The sequence below is a fragment of the Rhinopithecus roxellana genome, chromosome 7 (genome assembly GCF_007565055.1).
Source record: "Rhinopithecus roxellana isolate Shanxi Qingling chromosome 7, ASM756505v1, whole genome shotgun sequence".
Taxonomy (NCBI): domain Eukaryota; kingdom Metazoa; phylum Chordata; class Mammalia; order Primates; family Cercopithecidae; genus Rhinopithecus; species Rhinopithecus roxellana.
The window spans coordinates 52,977,116-52,991,447 of record NC_044555.1 but is presented as its reverse complement, the minus strand read 5'-3'; the positions used below and the strand labels follow the sequence as shown (position 1 = coordinate 52,991,447).

The 14,332-nt window shown below is 46.0% G+C and overlaps 1 protein-coding gene across 1 annotated transcript in view; it reads right to left on the bottom strand.

The window, feature by feature from the left end:
* Positions 1-10,863: 10,863 nt before the first annotated feature.
* IGBP1 (immunoglobulin binding protein 1) overlaps positions 10,864-14,332 on the bottom strand; it is a 33,085-nt gene continuing 29,616 nt past the window's right edge. Inside the window, exon 7 of the mRNA XM_010384130.2 lies at positions 10,864-11,355. Within this exon, the coding sequence (XP_010382432.1) occupies positions 11,207-11,355 (149 nt within the window). The 3' untranslated portion in view covers positions 10,864-11,206. The remainder of the gene's footprint in view (positions 11,356-14,332) is intronic.

Here is a 14,332-nt window from a genome sequence, read left to right as displayed (position 1 = left end):
AAATAGGACCTCTGAAAAGCACCCCACTCCCTTTCCCTGCTTAAGAAACGGGACTTGGCAGCCACACTTGTTTCTGCCCTAGTGGTTCCCCCTTGTCTCCTCTTGTCTTCTGCTGAGTCACCTAGCCCACTGGGGCTGTTTTTCTGCACTGGATATCTGTTAATAGACTCCTCAGATCCCTCTTTGTGCCTCTAGTCCCAAGGGCCCTGTCTCAGTGGCCAGATACCTTATCATAGAGCCGGAGAAGCATTGCACAGAAGAAAGACCTGGCTCCCAGTCCCTGCTCTGCCATGCTCTTCCTGTGACACCTTTGGAAAACGCTACATCTCTCTAGAGCTCAGTTTGAGCATTCATTGCTAGAATGCAGTGTAGGTTAGGGGCATAGATTTTAGAGCCAGATAGCTGGGGTTCACATCTCAGCTCTGTCACTTACAAGGTGGTGAACCTCTATGCCCCAGTTTCTCCATCTGTAAAAGTGGGACTATAATAGTACCTACTTCTTAGGATAGTTCTGAGGATTAGATGAGTGAATGAATATAAAGTGCTTAGCACACAGCCTGGGACCGTTTCCTGTCGTTACTACTCATTGAGTTCAAGTAACATATATTGAACAAGTAACGTATGTTTCAGGCTGAGGCTTGCTTCTGTGCAATAGCCTTTGGAAAATTGAAGACTGTTGCCAGGTCTCAGACCTTTTTTTTGTTGTTGTTGTTGTTTTTCCAGACAGAGTCTCACTGTGTCACCCAGGCTGGAGTGCAATGGGGTGATCTCGGCTTACTGTAACCTCTGCCTTCTGGGTTCAAGTGATTCTCCTGCCTCAGCAGCCTGAGTAGCTGGGACTACTGGCGCACACCACCACACCCAACTAGTTTTTCTATTGTTAGTAGTGATGGAGTTTCACCATGTTGGATATATTTTTTCTGTCACTATCTAGTGAGTGACTGCTGTTTGCCAGGTACTGTTTTTAGGTGCTGAGGATTCAGTAAGTAAGAAGACAGACGTGATTCTTGCCTTCTTTGAGTCTACAGTCTGGTGGAGGAGACAGACATTAAAACAGAAAAAAAAAAAATCACAAAAATGTTAGGCTGAGTGTAGCAGCTCATGCCTGTAATCCTGGCACTTTGGGAGGCTGAGGCGGGAGGGTTGCTTGAGCCCAGAAATTGAAGACCAGCCTGGGTAACATAATGAGATGCCATCTCTACAAAATAAGTAAATAAATAAATAATAAAATAAGAGAAAATATCTGTACACTTGAAGTTGTGATGTGTCCTACAGGAAAAGGCCAGTGCTCCCAGCAGAAGGCCTTGAATATAGAAGGTAAGTCAAAAACACCTGTTAAACAGAACTGAAGGGGTTGCTGGGAAAATCAGATACAAAAATGGTATCAAGGGTTCTACAAGTGCAAGGGGGCATTGGTCCCTTTCCCAGGGAGATTAGTGGAACTCTGCCATCTCCCCACTCCCACTCTGCTTTGGGCTTCCCTCATTAGACTGACCAATGTGACTCTTCAGAGCCGAGCTTGGGGAACTTTTTTGGTATGTCAGGGTGTGCTTTCACTCCCCCATGTGCTCTAGATGGTCATCTGACATGCGACGCTTTCCTCTTCCTCCTCTTTCTTTTCTTTCCCTTGGGCTAGCTGGGGTTCTCCAGCTGCTTCTTGGGGCTGCTTGACCACATAGAAGGTGAGATGTATCGGAGCATATCTGCTCAGAATTTGCAGGGGAGGAGGGAGGGAGGTAAGAGAGGCAGGCCTGGCTCTGCTGGGGGAAAGCAGAGATATGGAGGGGCTTAGAGTACCTAGGCCAGACAAGATCCACAGTATCAAGAGCTCCAATGCACCTTACAGATCAGGTCTCCGCTCCCTTCCACTTTCAGATGGGTAAATGGAGGAGATCTAGAAGGGGCTCAAGGTGATGCAGGAACCAGAGGCAGACAGGGCCAGACAGTTTTCTACCTCTGTCTCCCTAACACCTGGGTCAGGGTCTGGTGCAGAGCAGGCACTCAAGTAAATGTCTGTGGAACCTGTGAGGGATACCAGGTCTCCTGCTGCCTCAGGCAAGATGGACTGACCCGGATTGGCCACCCTTTACTTCCAAAGACAGAGCACGCTGGTCCAGCTGGAGCTCTCTTGAGCCAAATGGACAAGTGTAACATAAACATCAGGGAACAGAGAAACAGCAAGAAGAAGATAATTAGGCTAGCAGATCAACCCGGAACAGCCAGCACTCGTGATTTCCCAATTACAATTCATCACCCAACAAGCAGAAGCTTGGCCGCCTCAGAGTAAGCAATAAAGAAGGAAAGGTTGCCAAGGAGCACAAAGGCCTGCCAATTTCATCTGTAGACATTGAAGGTTGACGTGATTCCCACCCTCAAGAAACTCACAGTCCAGTGTTGGAAGTAGGTGTAAAAGCAGACACCTGCATGGGGTGCTGTGGGTTGCACAGACGAGAGAAGCACCTGCCTGCCCTGGGAGGTGAGGGAGGGCTCTGTGGAAGAGGGCCCGCTGCAGTGAGGAGAAATGGATCAGGTGAGAGAGGCCTGGACGGGCAGTCTGAGAGACAGCCATGAGCTCACCAAACGGGGCTGGGATAAGCTGGACCCCAAAGAAACTTCAAAGGAGCAACAGAAAAACAAAGGAAGAAAGTGGAAGGAAACAGATCAAGGGGACCGGGACCAGAGAGTTCAGAAAGGGTGGTGGAAGGGAGGGTAGCTCTGATTCAAAGGTTCACCCTCAGCCTTTGGAATGACTCATTTCCAGAAAGCTTGGGATAGCTGAGGTTTTGCCGTAATTTGTTTTCTTCTGATCTTCTCCCTCTGTCATACCCTTATATGGTCAGGTATTACAATTTCAGCTCAGTTGAAAACATTAGGCCCAGGTGCGGTGGCTCACACCTGTAATCCCAGCACTTTGGGAGGCTGAGGTGGGCACATCACTTGAGTCCAGGAGTTTGAGACTAGCCTGGCCAACATGGTGAAACCCTGTGTCTACTAAACATACAAAAATTAGCTGAGCATGGTGGTGCAGACCTGTAGTCCCAGCTACTCACTTGAGAGGCTGAGGTGGAAGAATCTCTAGAGCCCAGAAGGTTGAGACTGCAGTGAGCCAAGAATGTACCACTGCACTCTAGCCTGGATGACAGAGCAAGACCCTGTCTTAAACAACAATGGAGAACCTATTTAATGCCAAGCACCAGACTAGGTATTCTAGAAGGAGTATACCTAATCCCTTCATTCACCAAATTTTCCTTGAGGCCCTACTTACTCTAAGTCTGGTATTGTTCTAGGTTTACAATTGCATGTGTGTTGGGTTAGGGTGCAGGGGGCACAGACGGGGAACGAAAGAAGCGCGCATGTCATCAATACAAGGATTGGGGCCATCAGATAATGCCAAAGGAGTCAGAGACGAACACTAGTAGCTGTGTGACCTTGGACCAGACACTTCCTCTCTTTGAGTTTCGGTTTCTTCATCCGGTAAAAAGGATGCATCCCATTTCTTTGCTGTAAGATGTAGCGGCAGTATTTGAAAAGCTTCTCGTGCAGTGTCTACCATCCAGGAGTTGTTCACTAGTGCTACTATTCAGCTGTGGGGAGGGAGTATTTGCAATGTGCTCTAACAGGCTGAGAAGTGGGGAGCATGGCATTTCCTACGGTGGCCCAGCATACACAAAAGGCCAGAGGTTTGCCTTGGCACAGTGGGTGGTTTAGTTTGATAGGAGCCTCAGGTTGGTGGAGGGGAGTAGAAGAAGAGAAGCATGGAAAGCGTAAGTAGGGCTGATTTCCTCACAAATCTCCTTACGTATCTGGAGGCCTAGATATACGTAAAGAGATTTATGTTTCACTGGATTCTAGGCCTAGAATCCAGTGAAGGTAGACCCAGGAGTGGTGGTGGGACGAGGGGCCTGTGGAGATGGAGTGTAGGGCAGAACAGAGGACGTTTGAAATGCCCTGGAAGCAGTAGTGATTGGATCACTTCTCATGGCAGGCAAGGCCCCAGGGAACAGTGGCCTTTGGGGGCTTGGGGGAGGGGTGGCCAACCCTCCCAGTTTGCCTGGAATGAGGAGTTTCCCAGGATGCTGGACTTCCAGGGCTAAAACTGGTATAACCTTGGTCAAACTAAAACAGTCGGTCCCCCTAGTTTGGGCCCTTGTCACTGTCTCCTGGACTACAGCAGGTTGCTGCCTGCTCGCCTCCCTTCCTTTGGTCTCCATTCTGCAGTGAGAGGGGCTGCTGTCAAACACGGCTCTTACTGTCTCTCTGCCTTGTCTCAAACACTCCAAAGGCCCCATTGCCTCTGGGATCCAACTCAGACCCCAGGACCTGGACCCAGAGCCCTTTCTACACTGGCTTCCACCCTCCTTGAAAGTCTCATTTCCCATCACTTTCACACCACCCACATACACCGTAGTTCCCCAAACTGGAAGTGTCCTTTCCTATTCTGAGCCTTTGCCCATCACAGCATCCGATCAACCTGACTGGCTCCTACCCACCCTTCAAGATTCAGTGAAAATGTCATTCCCTGTTCTCTCCTCTGGGTTTCCAAGGCACATTATACATACTTTTGGGAGAGCACATATCAAGGAGTTGGGTTGGGAGTATAAAGCTCTACAGTCAGCTTCTGGCACAATGCTTGGTGTACAGTAAGCTTTTGGTATGTATATTTTGAATAGCTGGTATAGTTACATGACTCAGAATTCAGAAGGAACTATGCGTGCTCAGTGAAAAGTGTCCTTCCCACTCCTGGCCTCTAACAACTCAATACTCCTCCCCTTCGAGGAACCTCTTTTTGCATACACAAGCAAATAAGGTAATTTGCTTTGTTAATGAATAAAGAAACTAACAGTACAAACCTGGAATCATTCCAAGTGTTCAAAATCTGGGGCTGACTAAGTAAACCATTATATAGCAACATTATAGACTAATCCGCAGTCATTAACATTATTAAAATTATTATAAGGCAGACTCTGTAGTATTACTTGCTAAGCTTTAAAAGCAGAATATAAAGCACACCTCTACATTGAATGCACTTGGTATAAAAAAAAACAAAAAACAAAAAAACAACAAAAAAACTGGTCTCTTCAGTCATAGACTGAACTGATCCATCAGCCTGAGACAGAAATGATTGCTGCTTTAAGGTGAAGGGATTCAAAGTTTTCTTTTATGTAAAGTTGTTTGAATATGAAAAGAAAGAGGCTGGATTCTTGTGAATCTGCCTGATGAAGTGTGATTCATGATGGAACTCATTCATTCAGTAATTCATTCAGCAGACATTTGAATGCTTGCTTTGTCAGGAGGAAAAGTCAGAAACAATGGTAAGCTTCTGAGGATGAGCACTAAGTAGGTGATGAGGATGTAAGAAGCTCTGATGGAGAGAGGGGGGTGGGGAATGTGATGAGTTCATTCTAAGACTGTGGAGTTTGAGTTCAGTTTGTTCATCAAGGGGAGCTGCGTAGCAGATGGCAGGGTACAGGTCTGGGAGCTCAGTGAAACAGCCAGGGCTAGTGATAGCCGCCAGTATATTTGTGGACAGGGAAGCCGGAAGTGGAACGGAGAAGATAGACAAGGAAAGGGGAAGACAGATGAAATAAAGCTGGTGAGGAAGTAGTTCTGCAAATCTCTTAACACCTCTGAGCCAAGGCCAAGGGCACCAGGGTAGCAGAGGCTGTATCTGTTATTGAGTGTTGAAGCGCCTCAGAGTTCAGGCAGAAACCTTCCTCCCAGCCCCTGTCTCCCAAACCCCATGCACGCGTGGTCTGGGTCTGGTCTTAGTCGTCCTGAAAGGCCTGGTAGATGAAGAGATGCTATGACTGGCTTAGGAACTATGTAGGAACCCCTGAATGAGAGGCTGGGAGAAAAGGTTTTAAAGGTTTACCTGAAGCCTGGGCAACATAGCAAGACCCCATCTCTACAAAATAAAACAGAAAAAATAGCTGGGTGTGGACATGTATCTATTATCCTAGCTACTCAGGAGGCTGAAGCAGGAGGATCGCTTGAGCCCAGGAGTTCAAGGCTGCAGTGTGCAATGATTGTGCCTGTCAATAGCCACTGCCCTCCAGCCTGGGTGACATAGTAAGACTGGCTCTATTTTTAAAAAATGAGGTGATGGCATTCAGGTTAAGAGAGCAGAGTTTGCGGTTACAGTGAGCTATGATTGCACCACTGCATTCCAGCCTAGGAGAGGGAGCAAAACTCTGTCTCTAAAAAAAATAAAAATAAAAGATTTACTTGAACAAAGACCAGCTGAGTAAGGCTGGACAGGGAAACGGAAGGTACGTAGGCTTGGCATTGGGGGCAGAAATGTTCCACTGCAGGTTGAGCAACGCGAGGGCCCCAGGAAGGGTAGATTTCTGAGTGGGGTTTGCCCCTAGTGAGCAGGTCTCAGACTGTCCCTGAAGGGGCCAGCAGGCAAAGCTGATAGAATTGTTGCTCAAAACTTGGACAGAGAAAGGGGAGGGGTTATCCTCAGAGTAGCGTACCACCAGGATGTATTTCCTACCTTCATGTGTCCTCAGGCCAACCTGGAATCCAGGACCAGCTCAACCACTTAGAGCTTAGTGATCTTTGGGAAATCTCTTCTCTAAACCTCAATTTCCTCATCGACAGATTGAGACTATAATAGTGTCTACACTGCGTGTTGTGAGGATTAGAAATAGTGTATGTAAAGCTCCTAGTATATAGTAGGTGCTTAATACACAGTAGCCATAATTTTTATTCCTGCTACCACACTGGACTAGGCCAGCCTAAGACATTGCTCAGTTCTACTCTCTTTGAGGGATTTGTTGCAGTTGGAACAAGACACTGAAATCTAAGACTTTTCCCATCATCTTTTCACATACATTTGTCAAAGGTGGCCTGGCAGGCAGATATGTAAAAACTGGTTCTCAGTTTTTGCTGTGCATAGTTATTTCTCTTTTTTGCTGGTCATTTAAGCACACGAAGAAAAGTATGTCACAAACCTTTTGGCTGGTGGTGACATCTAGAAGATTGAGAAAGCATTGGAGGAGCAAGGGTTTAAGTCGTGAACTGCTGAATTAAAAAAAAGGCCGGGCGCCGTGGCTCATGCCTGTAATCCTAGCATTTTGGGAGGCCAAGCAGGAGGATCACTTGAGCCCAAGAGTTCGAGACCAGCCTGGGCAACATGGCGAAACCCCATCTCTACAAAAAATACAAAAATCAGCAGAGTATGGTGGCTCACACCTGTAATCTTAGCTACTTGAGTGACTGAGGCAGGAGGATCGCTTGAACCCAGGAGTTAGAGACCAGCCTGGGCAACACAGGGAGACCCCATTTCTATTACCAAAATTTTTAATGAAAAAAAAAGCATCCCCTCCTCTGTCCCTCCAGCTTACCAACAGCCTGCTGCTCTTACTCATCACTCTTGTGTTGTGTCTTACAACTGTTCAGAGTGCCTTTGCCTATATGATTTCATTTGCTCCCCACCCTGGCCTGTGAGGTAAGTAGGGCAGATATTGGCTGCATCTCAGAGGGCTAAGACAGTGACAGAGCTGGGACTAGAACCCACGCCTCCTTGTGTTGGACAGAAATGAACCGTGCCCTGTTGACTTGCACTTTGATGAGTGGGTTAAAAGGAATCTGTGAGGAAATGATGCGCAGGTTTTGGGGACAGCTGTTTTGCAAGGGGACAGTGATAACAATACTCTATTGCTGTAGCATGCCCAACAGAGATGGGTGGCAATGCTCCTATTGTGCTAATGAGCAAACTGCAGGCCCAGGGTCAGCGGGGAGGACTTTCTGGGGTTTGGGTGACACAGAGAGGCAGTTTCCTAAAGTTTCCCCCTCTTTAAGTTGTTTCAAATGACAGAAGACTTTGCCTGGGGCCACCCAGTTTGGGAGTGGCAGAGCCCCCAGAACCGAGACTTTGACTCCGGACTCCAACACCAAATTCTTGGGTTTGAAGTCAGCTCATTTCTCCCCTTGCCCTTTCTCACAGGGGTGTTAAGAGGAACAAGAGTGGAAAAGACAAATCAGTGTGTAACGGCAGTAAAGGAAATAGTGCCTAGCATTCTCCTTTTCCAAATCTAATTGGCCTCCACGTGAGGGCCACAGAGAGCAAATCCTTTGGCTAAGCCGATCTGTTAGCGCGCCCTACTTCTTAGCTGTGTGAAGATATCAGATCTTGCTTGACAGGTTGTGAGAATGAAATAAGCAGCATATGTGAAAGTGTTTTGCAAACTATGAAGCACTACTATCATTGAGATCTTTAAGAGTCTTTGCTTCCGGGAATCCACCAAACCCAGCTCACTCTAGGACCCTGAAAGAACTCGCCTCTGGTGGGAGTAGAGAAGGTGGCGCTTTTTTGGTGTCTCTGGCATTCAGGCAGACAGAACTGGGGAGGAAAATGGAGGAAGATGAGCTTGCTCACCACCTCCGTCTTCTTATCCCCCAGCTGAGGAGGCAGTGGCGGGGGAGCTGACATAACCTTTTCTTTGGTGAGTCAGCTAAGAAGGAATTTCTAGAGCTCCAGTGATGTAGACATGGTTGTTTTAGTTTGGATTTCTAAAGCTGCTCCTCTTTGAAGCAGCTTTAAGACACAGCTAAAAGCACAAGTAATTGGGAAGCACATGGAAAATGACAGCAGCATAACATCTTACTAGTGTGAACTTGAAGAAATCAAGTTTCGCAGGGTCATTGTATTAATAGTGTGGGAAAGTGCCTGGCACATACTAGGGGCCCAATATCTGTCCATTTCCTTTCCCTTCTCAGTGGACAGACTGCAATCACTAAGCTAACAGAAAGCACTTACTCTTCAGTTGCCTGAGTTTACGATAATAGGTGCCATTATTCATTTAACCTTCACAGCCCCTGGAGACAGCTTATCTACATGCCCCGAAGAAAAGGCAGTTCCGAGGTTTATTGCCCAAGGTCACGTCACACAGCCCGCAATTTTAAATTTTCTTATGTTTTAGTTTTGGGGGTGCATAGGTGCATATATTTATGGGGTACCTGAGATGTTTTGATACAGGCATGCAATGCGTAAAAATCACATCATGAAAAATGGGATATCCATCCCCTTAAGCATTTCTCCTTTGTTACAAATTATACACTTTTATTTTTAAATATACAATTAAATTATTATTGACTATAGTCGCCCTGTTGTGCTGTCAAATAGTAGGTCCTATTCATTATAGTTTTTTGGATCCATTAACCGTCCCCATCCCTACCCCAGTACCCTTCCCAGTCTCTGGTAGCCATCTTCTACTCTCTATCTCCATGAGTTCAATTGTTTTGTTAGTTCCCACAAATAAGCAAGAACATGCAAAGTTTGTCTTTCTGTCAGCCTGCAATTTTTAAAGCCAGAATTCAAACCCACCTTGTCTGGTTTGCCTCTTAGATATCAGGATGTGTGAAGGTGTTTAATTGAGCTGGGCCTTCTGGAAGGCCCAATCTCAAACGGACTTGGACCAAGGAGGTGACTCCAACCTGGCCCATTTGGGAATAAATTCAGGGTGGAGTTTCAAGAACAGGAAATAGGCCATTGCTAGAGGCAGGCTGGCACCCATTGGAAGAGAGCGGAAAATGTTGCTTTCGAAATCCTTGGGGATTTAATCTGTGCTCTCCCAGTTTCAGGAGCTTATGTTGTGAGGGTGAGATGACTCCTCATTAAGCAGTATACAAATAGATTATTGGTAGTCTTCTGTCATCTCCCATGAAACACAACCTCCCCCTCATCACCTGACAGCCCTCCACTAACCACCCTATAAACAAGAGGGAACTGAGTCTCCTTTTCAAACACCTCTCCTAAGCCAGACTGCAGAAGCTGGGAGGGCTGAGTCATCTTCCTCTTAAAAGAAAACTCGTGTAACAAAGCCACAGAACAGAAGTATGCTTTCTGTGCATATCATTTGTTTCAACACATGGCTGCTTTTATAGGATACCAACGCAAGAGCTGAGGACACTGTCTTCTCTGTTCCCCAGAAAGTACGCTGCAGTGTCATCTGTACTGTCCCCCTCCCCCACACCCATTATCTGCGTGACTGCAGGCACCTCACTAAGCAGCCAAACAACCACCATGGCACATTTACCCAGGCCATTAGTTTGGATTGTGCCGGGTATCTCACAGCATAGGCAAGAAGGGCTAATCGAAGAGTTAGGCTGGCTGGCTCACGCTTGTAATCCCAGCACTTTTGAGGCCGAGGTGGGTGGCTCAGGGGGTCAGGAGTTTGAGACCGGCCTGACCAACATGGTAAAACCTCGTCTCTACTAAAAATACAAAAATTAGCTGGGTGTGGTGATGGGCACCTGTAATCCCAGCTACTTGTGAGGCTGAGGCAGGAGAATTGCTTGAACTAGGGAGGTGGAAGTTGTAGTAAGCCGAGATCATGCCATTGCACTCCAGCCGCGGCAACAGAGTGAGACTCGTCTCCAAAAAAAAAAAAAAAAAGGCTATGGCCTGAGGCTGCTCTTCACCCCAAGGGATATATGGTAAATGTCTGCATGACAGTAAAGACCCTGGTCTCAGATACACACACAAGGATGACTCTTAAGAGTACCTCCTCTCTCTCATTTCTTCTGGCCACGCTAGAACGAGGTAGATAGGACCGGGAAGTAGACTACATCCCTTTGCGGTCCATTCACCTACAGCTGTAGTTTCTGAGAATAGTGCTGTGTGGCAGGAAAAGCTCTGGCTTTTATGATCTCCCCTTGTAGAGTGCTGGACTGCTTCATGGTGCAGGGTGTTACTTATACGGCTTCATATCATATGCCCAGTAGGAAGGAGAATGCCTGGGCAGATCTGATACTGGACAAATTCACTGCCCACATCAAAGGGTATCTCCCCATAAGCCCAGAGACCCAGAGCTAAATGTCCCACTCCCCCGTCAAAAAAAGCAGCTGATAGCCATATTTCTGTACAGGCTCATGTAGTAGAGGGGGCTTTTATTGTTTTTTCAGAGAATTCGGATAGCCATGGATTATACAGAGCCATTTCTCAGCACTCTTTTCTCTCCACTTAAGAAACTGGAATACAACGTGATGAAGATGATGCCAAAACAAGACTGCTGGCTCACATCATCTAGGGTACAAATACACACTTAATCACTTGACACTTTATTGAATGCAAAGCAAGATTTAGCATCTTTGCCTTCGTTGTACAGAGCTGAAGCGGGAGCCCAGGGAGGGGAGGACTGCATGGTTTTTCTTGGCGGGGGAGTTGTGCACCCTGCAGTCCTGTCGTGTTGTGGGAAGATCAGCCCATGTTCTGTCGGTTGCCATAGCCTCTAGGATGGGTGTCCTTCCAGTCATCCCACTCCCGGGCTCTGTGGAGTGTTTGTTCATCATCATCTTCCTCCTTTTCTTCTTGTTCTTCCTGTTGCTGAGCTGCTTTTCTGAATTCCTCTAAAGTGGAAAAATTAGAAAGGGAGGTGAGAAATTGAGGGAATGTTAATAAGTAACGTCAGGGGCCTCAGTTCCACTCTGAGCACAACCACATGCAATGAGAACAGGAATACAGCCAGCTGCCTACCCTGGGCCCGGCGGAAGCGGGGAGAGAACTTGCATTACCTAATATATCGCATGTTAAAAAATAGTACGAAAGGATGTTCTGAGCGGTTTCCACAAGAAGGCAAAAATCATAAAAGGTGCCCCTCAGAATGAATTCTATTTTGGAAGAGAATTCTTGCAAAAATGGCCAACACCCCCCTCCAGTCCCAAAACAAAAACATTACCACCACCACCAAACAACCCCTGCAATCCAAAAACATGAAAGAAAAAATATTTATAAATTTGTGATTTGTGAGTTGCCAGGGGGGTGGATTGCAGTTGACGTTTCCTCCTCCATCCACTTCCTTCACTACAGTCATACAAGTTTTTGTGCATAAAATTGAAAATCACAGGGCAGTTGGACCTATAAGAAAAGCATGCCTACGTATTATTTTGCAGTACTTGAAATAGGTTCTGAGGTCCAAATGGCACTTATCATGCAGTGTACACCCAAAAGAAATTAAACTAACTGCCGCATCTCTTTTGTATTTTTTTTTCCTTTGTGAGGTAAAGTAGCATTTTCCCGGCTACTCTTGAGTTTGCTCATGAGAAACAGTCTCATTACTATGAATGAAATGTGTGGGGACCTCATCTAACAGCTCAAGAGTCTCGTATTTTCTTTTCTTTTTTCTGAGATAGAGTTTCTCTCTGTTGCCTAGGCTGGAGTGCAGCGGTGTGATCATGGCTCACTGTAGCCTCGAACTCCTGGGCTCAAGTCATCCTCCTGCCTCAGCCTCCCAAGTAGCTGGAACCACAGGCATGAACCACCACGCTTGGCTAATTTTTACATTTTTTGTAGAGACAAAGTCTTCCCCTATGTTGCCCAGGCTGGTCTTGGCCCTCCCAAAGTGCTGGGGTTACAGGCGTGGGCCACCTTGCCTGGTTCTTTTCTTTTAAATCCTTTACTATAAAATAAAAGATGGTGGAAACCACACAAGTACATATAAAACAAATTTTTATAAGGAGGCCTTATAGCCTCCATTCAGGTCAAGAAACAGATCTCCTGTATCCATCCCAAAAGCCTCTCTGTGTACATTATACAAATCAACTCTCCTCCCCTGCAAAAGTAACCACTACACTGTTTTTTACAGTAATAACTTTCTAGAGTTCATTACAGTTTTATTACCCAAGTGTATACCACTAGACACTGTAACTGTCTATTTGCACATTCATTTTTTTACTCAACGTGTTTTTTAGTACAGAGTTGTGCAACTATCACCACAATCCAATTTAAAAACTTCTATAACCCCAAAAGATCCCTTGTGCCCATTTACAGTTAATTCCCATTCCTTCCCTCCCTGCCCCCAACTCCTAGAACCATGAATCAACTGTCTCCATAGATGTGCCTATTCTGGACATTTCATATACATGAAATCAAAATCATGTAATGTGTGATCTTTTGCAGCTGACTTCTTTCACTTAGCATCATCATCTTTTTTTGTTGTTGTTGTTGAGATAGTCTTGCTCTGTCTCCCAGGCTGGAGTGCAGTGGTGTGATCTTGGTTCACTGCAACCTCCACCTTCTGGGTTCAAGTGATTCTCCTGCCTCAGTCTCCCGAGTAGCTGGGATTACAGATTACAGGTGCCTGCCACCACACTTGGCTAATTTTTGTATTTTTAGTAGAGATGGGGTTTCACCACATTGGCCACGCTGGTCTCGAACTCCTGACCTCAAGTGATCTGCCTGCCTTGGCCTCCCAAAGTGCTGGGATTACAGGTGTGAGCCACTGCACCTGGCCTAGCATCGTATTTTTGAGGTTAGCCTTGCCTATTTAAAAATGTTTTGATATCTTTTTAAATCTATAGGTTCCCCCTCCATCCCTTTCTTCCAAGTTATCTGTTGAAGAAGTTTGGGGCATATGACCTGTAGAGTTTGTTTCCCAAAGACCAGATTTTGCTGATTGCATACTCATGATGCAGTCTAACATGTCCTCCTATATTTTCTGCAGATTAGCAGCTGAATACAGGGGCTTGATCTGACTCAAGTTTGATCCCTTCAGCATGAATAATTATAGGTGGTGCTGCATTCCTTCATCAGGAGGCATGTAAATATCTCTGTCTCGTTGTAATGTTTGGAGCTGTTGATGCTCAATGCCGAGACCCATTCATTTCCTGGGGGGTTTCAAAAAGGTGATGCCCTTAATTTTAACTTTTGAAAATTAACTGGAATACTTTTACAAAGAGAGCCTTCCCCTCATCAACTACTATTTGGTTGCCTAGTAGAAAAGATAAAATACTTGACTTTTTTCCTTTATTTACCATTTCTCAAGATAATGTGTTCCCTTATTAGCCTCTGAGGTTGAATAATTTGGGCTTGTTTTATAATTATGGGCGGGGACAGTGGCTCACACCTGTAACTGCTGCACTTTGAGAGGCTGAGGTGGGAGGACTGCTTGAACCCAGGAGTTCGAGATCATCCTAGGCAAGATGGAGAGACGCTGTCTCTATAAAAAAAAATTTATGACACTTAAATTGGCTCAAAAAATTATAAAAAAGAAAAGAATGTTTAAAATCTGCCAGGCATGGTAGTGCATGGCTGTAGTCCTACCTACTGGGCAGGCTGAGGCAGGAGGATTGCTTGAGCCCGGCCTGGGCTCAGAGTGTGAGACCCACCTCTAAAAAAATAAAAAATATATAATTATGAACTTATAGATTTAAACATATCTTATGAGTTTCAACCAGTTGCAACTATTATTATTATTGAGACAAAGGAGTCTTGCTCTGTCACCCAGGCTGGAGTGCAGTGGTGTGATCTTGGCTCACAGCAACGTCTGCCTCCTGGGCTCAAGTGATTCTCCTGTCTCATCCTCCTGAGTAGCTGGGATTACAGGTG